The sequence below is a fragment of the Danio rerio genome, chromosome 19, assembly GCF_052040795.2.
Source record: "Danio rerio strain M-AB ecotype USA chromosome 19, GRCz13ab, whole genome shotgun sequence".
Classification (NCBI taxonomy): Eukaryota; Metazoa; Chordata; class Actinopteri; order Cypriniformes; family Danionidae; genus Danio; species Danio rerio.
This window is the reverse complement of record NC_141039.2, coordinates 27151898-27160637: the sequence shown is the minus strand read 5'-3', so window position 1 is coordinate 27160637 and position 8740 is coordinate 27151898. Positions and strand designations below refer to the sequence as shown.

The window sequence follows — 8740 nt, the reverse complement described above, 5'->3', positions numbered from 1 at the left end:
CAGCCAGAGCCCAGACCTAAGTCCTATTGAACATTTCTGGAGAGATCTGAAAATGGCTGTACACCGCCACTTCCCATCCAACCTGATTTAGCTTGAGAGGTACTGCAAAGAGGAATGGGCTAAAATTCCCAAAGACAGGTGTACTAAACTTTTTAAAAGACTTGAGACTGTAATTGCTGTCAAAGGTGCATCAACAAAGTGATGAGCAAAGGGTTTGAAGGGTGTTGTGTACATGTGATTTTACAGGCTTTTATTTTTAATAAATTTGCAACAATTAAAAAAATATTTTTTTTCCACATTGTCATTATGGGGTATTGTGTGTAGAATTTTAAGGAAATAAATAAGGCTGTAACAAAAAATGTGGGAAAAGTGAAGCATTTTGAATACTTTGAATTCTGGATGCACTGTACTCATTCTTTGATTCATTTTCTTGTCGGCTTAGTCCCTTTATTAATCCAGGGTTGCTGCAGCTGAATGAACCGCCAACTTATCCAGTAAGTTTTTACACAGCGGATGCCCTTCCAGCCGCAACCCATCTCTGGGAAACATATTCACACACACACACACTCATACACTATGGACAATTTAACCTACCCAATTCACCTGTACCACATGTCTTTGGACTGTGGGGGAAACCGGAGAACCCGGAGGAAACCCACGCGAAGGCAGGGGGAACATGCAAACGCTAACTGAGCCAAGGTTCGAACTAGCGACCCAGCGGCCTTCTTGGTGTGAAGCGACAGCACTACCTACTGCGTCACTGCCTCACCGATGCACTGTACAAAAAGCTATACATATCAGTGAATCAATTAGCCACATAACATCCTCAGGAAAAACAAGTACAGTCTAAAGTAAAATATGACAGCAAAGTTTGCTTAAACACCTTAAATGATGCAATGGAACGAATGTTAGCAGGTAAATTATTCCACTTCATTGGCTCTTTTACCAACTGATTTGTTAAAACGAGGAACAAAAAGAAAGTCTGAACAGAATATCTTACTTGATAATTTAAGGGAAAAAAAGCAAAATATTGTTGTGAATAATAAGGATACTTAATACCCCAAGTATAAAAAGAACAACCCAGAACAAATCTGCAAAATCTTTTATATGCCGTATTAAGAGCAAGGTCTAATCTTGATGCAGTCTGATAAACAATATCTCAATAATCGAAAATTGGAAATATAAGTTAAAGAGCAGGTTTCTTGCGAACACTAAATGAAAAACAAGACCGATGTAAGGTACTAATTCCAAGGTTGACTTTACTCACAATATGATTAATATGTGATTTAAAGAAAAGGTCAGAATATAGCCAAGGTATTTAATTGCTTCAACTTTATGCAAAGAAGTACCGTCATTACATAATATAGAATAGGAGTAACTTTTTGATTTAAGTTTTTGTCTGGAACCAAAAAATCATTTTTTTTAAAGAAAATTATCTTGTTTATAAAGGCAGCTTTTATTAAATATACAAAATAAATTTTAAATAGAAAAAATATTTATTATTACTTACTGTGTGTAGTTTCAAATGAAATTATTATTGCTTTTATTACTATTACCAATAATAATAATAATAACAATAAAAATAATAATTCATATTAGATTGATTTCTGAAGAATCATGTGACTCTAAGGACTGGAGTAATGAAGCTGATAATTCATCACTAAAATTACCGAAATAAATGATTAAATTAAATGATACACTACTTTTGACCAGTTATTTTGTAGTGAAATAAATATTACCTTACATATTTCGAGACAAGCATGTTGATAGTTGACTTTACACCCAAGAAGATTGTAACTAAATACCCAAATCAGCCTCAGAGTGCTAGCCTTATTTTATGTAAGTGTTGTATCACATAAGTGATATTCCTATTTATTTTATTGTTCAATTTACATATTTATTATGTATTTTATCACATTACTTATTATTATAAGCTCAAATTGTTTTCCTGTATTCTAAAATTACACAATTTTAAATGTTCCTTAAAAGAAGTTCCTGAAAATGGGATTTTTGGTTGCAGTTTCATTATTAGTCATTTGTCATATGTAGTGCGTGTTTTTGCATCACAAGTCTGGAAGTTTGGATACGGCTTACCTCTGATGAGCAATGATGACAAACATGCCTCGTAATGATGTGTGCAGTGTGATATAATTTCATCATCGGTTATGGCTTTCAGGACTTTTTGAAAGGTCTCTATATTAAATATTCTGTTTCAAATAAACTCATGTACTGTACACTATCTAGTCTCTAGTGTCTTACATTTTGTTGTGTCCATGGATCTACTGCCACATACTTGAATGTAGGCTCCTTGACAGCAGTTATTGTTTATTTTTTATTTTGTTTTTATTTTTTGTTTAAAAAAGAACAGCTGGGAATTTTTCCAGCTAGACTGAAATCTTATTGGGTGATGAAAATGATTAAAACGATGTCTGCTACTTCTGGTATCCCTTTAACCCTCTGTAAGATAAATTAGGATTGAATCTAGAAAATATGACCCTTTTTATTTTTTGTTTGAGTTTGCTGAGACAAGTGTGGCTGTTACCATAGATGTTTATGTCTGTACAAGCCCCCAACCATGTATTGAGCTTCATTGCTAAAATTATTTGTGCTAAGATCATGAATGAGATTTCACACTATGTGGCTTAATGCAGAAATGATGTTTTGTACCTAATGCATGAAAAATGAGGAAAGAATATGGATTGGCAATAAAGGTTTAAGACTTAATTGGTTGAAAACATTCCTGAAGAAATGGGATAAAGTTAGTTATCAACTTCATCTTGTGGTAGTTTGTCAAATATTTACATTTATTTATATTTATTTAAATCATAACCGATGAGCGAATTATTAATTATCTTATAAAATAATTTTAATATGTATAATATATTTAAAATATTTTTTAATTAAACACAAAGCAAACACATCGACATTCATGCAAGTCTGTTCAAGTTTAGGTGGTGTCACTTACATACCGACACTATTATATTTGTGCATTAACATTAGATTAGTCAGTACTGAAGCCAAATCTGGAGCTTATCTAACAAAATAACTTATGATAACGCTCCAAAAACCAGAACACCCAAATTTATGTTATAGAAAATTTTTGAATACACATTTAAAAAACTTTTTTTTTTTTGCAATATTTTGCTTGAATTTAATTGTATTACCTTTCATTTTCTAAATATGTTTGGTGACAAAAATATTTTAATAAATATCTGTTTAATGAATCTGTTTTGTTTAAATGCACCAAAATACATTGCCTATATTCACTGAGAAATGGATAAACATATTTAAAAACTTCATTTCTAGTAACTGATTTATTTTATCTTTGCCATAATGATACATACATAATGAATGGTACATAATATTAATATTTTACTAGATATATTCAAGATACGAGTATTCAGCTTAAAGTGACATTTAAAGACTTAACTAAACTGGAAATAAAATTTCTTATTTTACCTTTTTTTCCTGCAGCTGGGGAGCTTTAAATAACCACTATTAAAAAACAGACATCTACTATAAAATAACAGACGGTTAATTACAGAAATTTCCTTAAATTTTAGTTTTAAAATACAGTAAATCTCTGTATACATACATGAAAACTACATTTCTAGAAACTGATTCTTTTATCTTTGCCATAATGACTAGGTTTATAAGTCAAACACAGAAGGCAAACACATGCAACATGCAAATATGTTCAAATGTTTAGGTGGCGTCAAACACCACTTCTCAACACATGACTTATTCAAAAACAGGAAGGAGTTTAGGCGTGGGTCCAAAGATTACTTTCTGTTTCAACTCTGTTCAAGTGTATAAAAATGGAAAGCGTGTGTTAGCTGTCACTATAAGGTTTCATGCACTGGACTGCACCATGGAGGAGAGCTTTCCTTTTCATTACTCTTTATGGGAATATCTGTTTTCTTGGGTGGGGTTGTTATTTTTCCTGCTGGATGTAGTAATGGACATCTTGACTGTTGTGTCACTTTATCAGGAGGAGAATTATGTGTCTATGGGGCTGATGATCTTTTTTCTACTGGGCTCCTCAGTGCTATTACAGATATTCAGTTGGGTCTGGTACTCTGACTCTTTGGATGAGCTTGAAACTAAGGTGGAGAAATTTGCAAAGAAAAAAAAATTGATCAAACCATTCCACTTTCTGCAGCTTGGTGTTTACCTCAGGTATGTGACATCTGCATATCAGTTACAACTGTTTTGAAAAAAGAAGCACACTATTTCTTTCTTGTAAAAATCTATATTGCTGAACAAGAATTGATGTGTGCTGAATTTTATGTTTTCAAATACTCTACATGATATATTCAGTTAAATGAAAATGTGTTACATGTATGTTAAATTCAGATAAATTAAATTTGGAGTGCTTTCTGACCTACTTGCAAAATACTTAAGTACATCTTCACGTTATTTTACAATGGGTTATAGGCACAGCTAGTATTTTTCAGCCAACGATAAGCTTTCGGTGAAAGGTTTATATGACTATTTTCATTTTCATAAGGTTCCTTTTACAGCATCGATATTCTAATGTAAATAAAATGCAATCCATTAAATAGACGTAAGTATTTATTTAGATGTTCAAGCATAAACTAAATGAAAGATCGTTTAAACACAAGCATCGTTAAAAGCAGGAGTCTAGCTCTGTAACTCCATTGAAAATACTGGTGTAAAAGACATTTTGTAGAAAAATAGAATTTAATAGATCGATTCTTGTCCGATATGATACCCACTTTAAATTGTATCTCAGTCACACAGTGAAGATCACGGATTTTTAAAGAAATCAGATCTTAAATGTGGTGATTTTGTAATGGCGTGACAGTTCGCCGGAAGTGATTGAGCTGGCTGACTGAAAATGAAAAGTCTGTGTGCATATAGCCCATTGTAATAGAATAATCTGCGTACATCTGAATAAAAAAAAAAATAAAATTATATAAAGTTAACTTAAACACTTTCATAAAGTTTCATTTAAAGTTTCTCAGAGTAGACTTAAAAAGTCTAAAAATGCCTAAAATCTCCAAAGAAAATGTTTTAATGTCTTAAAAAGTCTTAAATTCACATAAATATTGAGTTGTAGGTCTTAAATCTTTTTTAAACCGGTCCTTATGTTCCATCATTCATGAATAGCTACACAATCTGGGCATTAACACAATCACCAACAATCCATCTCAATAGAACTTTTAACTTTTTATTTACAAATGGCGTTTAGTTACTTTCCTTACAGTAACATTTGTTAAAATGTTCTCCATTTATTTACTGCTGAGGATACTGACCTGACCTTTTATTTATTTATTATTAAATTATTATTGAATGTATTAAATTATAATTATATTTTGATAGATTTAAAAAAAAATGCTTAGCATTTATCACTGTATATTCAAATTTCATTCAAAATGGTCTTAAAATATGTTAAAAAGTCTTAAATTTAATTTAATCCATGTTTCTGTACATATATGTTATATACATACATGTTTCTGTACAAAATATATTTGTTACATATAATATGGAATGACATATGGAATAAATGGCATCATTGTTGGCTGTTGTAAAGTGCTCACTACCTTGTGTTCACAGGTATACTGGGCTGATGGAGATCTCGACGACGCATTTTTTTCGTCAAACTAATACTTTCACCGAGGGTGTAGCTGTGTATCTGAGCCATGATCTTCAGATGCTTCGTCTATTTGAGGCGTTTTCTGAAAGTGCTCCGCAGCTCATACTCATGATGACTTTAACTCTACAAAGAGGAGAGTTGGAGATTTTAACAGGTCTGTTTCAAATCCAGATCTTTTTTTTTCATCAATGTTATATTTTCTTTAAGTGGTTGCAGCTTTAATCTAATCAAATAATTTCAAGTTTTAAGGTATCTATCATACACCCGGCGCAATACGGCACCAGGCACATGGCTGGTCTGAAAAGGAGTTGTGTTAAGGTGCAAAGTTGGCTCGTTGCAATTTTAGGGCAACTGAAACAGACCAAAAGCTGGTCTAAATTACATTTTATTATTTAAAGAGCGTGTTAGGGCCTACTCACACTATGCCATCCGTACCGTGCCCAGGCCCGTTTTTCCGGATCGTTTGAGAAGTGTGAGTGCGCTGAATCGGGCTCAAGCACGGTTCACTTGGCCGGCCCTGGCCCGGTTGGAAGAGGTGTGCCTGAGCGCGGTTCACTTGGGCTTTGGCGCGGTACGCTTGTGTGTGAGTGCAAAACGCGCCAAAGCCCGAAACTGAAAGCGAGACATGACTTTTAAGGGGCTGTTTCATATGGATTTATTAATAATTCTTACTGTTCAGTGAACAAAAACTGCCGTAGTTTATTAAAGACGCAAACCCCTCACTGCACGACAGCTGCGCGGCTTCAGCAGACCTCCTCATTCCTGCAGCACGAGAGCTTTATGATTATGAGCGCAAAAAGTGGCGGATCTGTTCGGCGAAATATCTGACTGCATGTCACCGCATCCCTAAGGACTGTTTGGCGAAATATTTGACTGCATGTCACTGCCTATCAAATCGACTGAAATGATTTAACTAGAGAAATCTCTACTGTGCTGCTGAGTGAGAGTGTGCTTCTCACTGAACAGCGCAGCAGCGATGACGTAAGTGTGCCGAGGCCCATTTGTGGTGTGAGTGCAGGCCGTCAGGGGAGACGGGAGGGGGGACAAGCGTGCTTTGGCCCGGTTCGAGGCAACTGTACCTAGTGTGAGTAGGGCCTTAGTTATGCACCTATGTGGGTCCAAAAGATGCGTACACATTGCTTAATATGCACAAGATGTACAGCAATACACCAATATTTTACATATGAAAAATAATGAAGTATTAAATTACTACAAAAATATGATTTAATGTTCAAATTTAATATTTAAATCAGTTTGATTTTGGATTTAATTTAACATTTTATTTACAACCTGGATTAACTACAATCCTTGTTCCTCATGAGTTTACACTCAGATTAAGATAAAAAAAATAAAAATTCTAAAGACTCTTGGAAACCAGCAGCCATTGACATCCACAGACATCTAAAAATACTATGGATATTCATTTTGTACCTATATGTTCAGCAGAAGAAACTCAGATAGGTTTGGATCAGGTAGACGCTGAGTAAATGATGACAGAAATTAAATCTCTTAGTGAATTATCTCTTTAACTGCTTTACTTGCTTGTGTGATATTGTTAATAACCTGCAATGGTCTTTTCATCTCAGGTTTGAAACTCCTCTCATCAGTGGCCTCAATTGCCAGTACTGTTACCACGTACCACCGCGGCATGCGTGCTTTTCTTGAAGATAAACACAAGATGAGATGGACCTCGACTGCTTTCTACTTCCTGTGGAACTTTCTGCTGATGATTCCCCGTGTGGCCGCTCTGGCGCTCTTCTGCAGTGTATTCCCGTGCTACATCACTGCTCATTTTCTATCTTCGTGGATGGTGCTGGTTTTGGTGGCCTGGAGCCAGAAAACAGATCTAATGAAAAGTCATTGGGAATGGCTTTACAGAGCTACTGTTGGACTCATCTGGTACTTCAGCTGGTTTAACGTGTCTGAAGGAAGTATAAAATTAAAGAGTGTCGTTTATTATAGTCTCATGGGTTTGGACACGATTTTGCTGCTGGGCTTCTGGTGCTGGAAGGTGGTTGAGTATGCAGACAGTTGGAGTACGTTAAATCCTTATATAGTGGTTCCAACACTACTGGGTTTGTATGTGATTGGAATTCTAGTGGAAATAATATACTACAGATGGTTTCATCCTACCTGTGACAAAAACAAAATAGCTGAACCCAGTAAACCAACACCAATATTTAAAGTAGACTCAGTAGGCTTTCGCAATACGACAGACTCTGGAGACTTTGAAGGGTCGCCTGCAATTGCAGATGAAGGTCCTGCTCCACCTGTCACTGGAGCTGTCAAGAGAAGCAGGACTTTGGCTGCTAATTTCTTCTAGTTATTTCCCTGCACACATCTTTCCAACATCACTCATCCTTTTCCTAAATGTATAATAATTTATTACACAGAAAATTCTAATAATTTTTTTTTTTTTTTTTTTACAAAAACATTTTGCTAAAAAAGTATTTATTGTTTAAGATCATTTAAACATGAAGGTGCCACATTTGTGTTTTGTGTCTGTAAATGCCATGTATTTGCATTAAAAGAGATGAACTATTAGATAGTGTACTTATGTGGTTTTGCAAGACATTTTGTTATTGTTGTTGATGTTGTTTAGATATGATATGGTTAGTGTTAGGAACAGATTTGGAGAATTGTGTGTATTTGCATCAGCAGTGGTAACAGTTGTATTCCAGATCTTTAGCCATTGTATGCCATTGTCAAAACCCCAAACACAATAAACATTTTACATACAAAACACAGCTTTGTCAAAAGCATGTTTGTCACATTCAGGGATAACATTAATCACTTTTTTTTCAACAGAACACAAAATATTTTCAAAAGTTGTCAATAAATGTTTCAATGCATAACACCCTAATAAATTGATGCTCACACTTTGCGCTGCCGCTTTGGATTGTAAACTCCGCCTATTTTCATTTGATTGGCTGTCTCAATAATTTTAACATTGGCTGTTTATAAGCGGAAGCAAACCAGCCTTAAAATGTATTTTTATAAGCAATTTAAAAGTCCTATCATTCTAAAAGTAAAGCATTAGAATTATTAACAATACTTAACAATTTACTGGTTTTTACCTAGAATATGGAGGTAACTTTTACCTCACCTTATGATTATGTA

At 34.4% G+C, this 8740-nt stretch overlaps 1 protein-coding gene across 2 annotated transcripts; it reads left to right on the top strand.

Annotated features, from left to right (window-relative positions):
• Positions 1-3139: 3139 nt before the first annotated feature.
• On the top strand, positions 3140-8499 carry LOC100148479 (XK-related protein 8). Of its 2 annotated transcripts, XR_015516812.1 has the most exons (4): positions 3140-4179; positions 5581-5774; positions 7207-8100; positions 8192-8499. XR_015516812.1 is itself a non-coding variant. In XM_087295806.1 (3 exons), exons 1-3 carry the CDS (start codon positions 3872-3874, stop codon positions 7941-7943), a joined length of 1239 nt encoding a protein of 412 aa, XP_087151932.1. In that variant the 5' UTR covers positions 3853-3871; the 3' UTR covers positions 7944-8499. The 2 variants fall into 2 exon arrangements, 1 of the variants encoding a protein (XP_087151932.1); XM_087295806.1 differs by having other exon boundaries at positions 3853-4179; positions 7207-8499.
• The last annotated feature ends 241 nt before the right edge of the window (positions 8500-8740 follow it).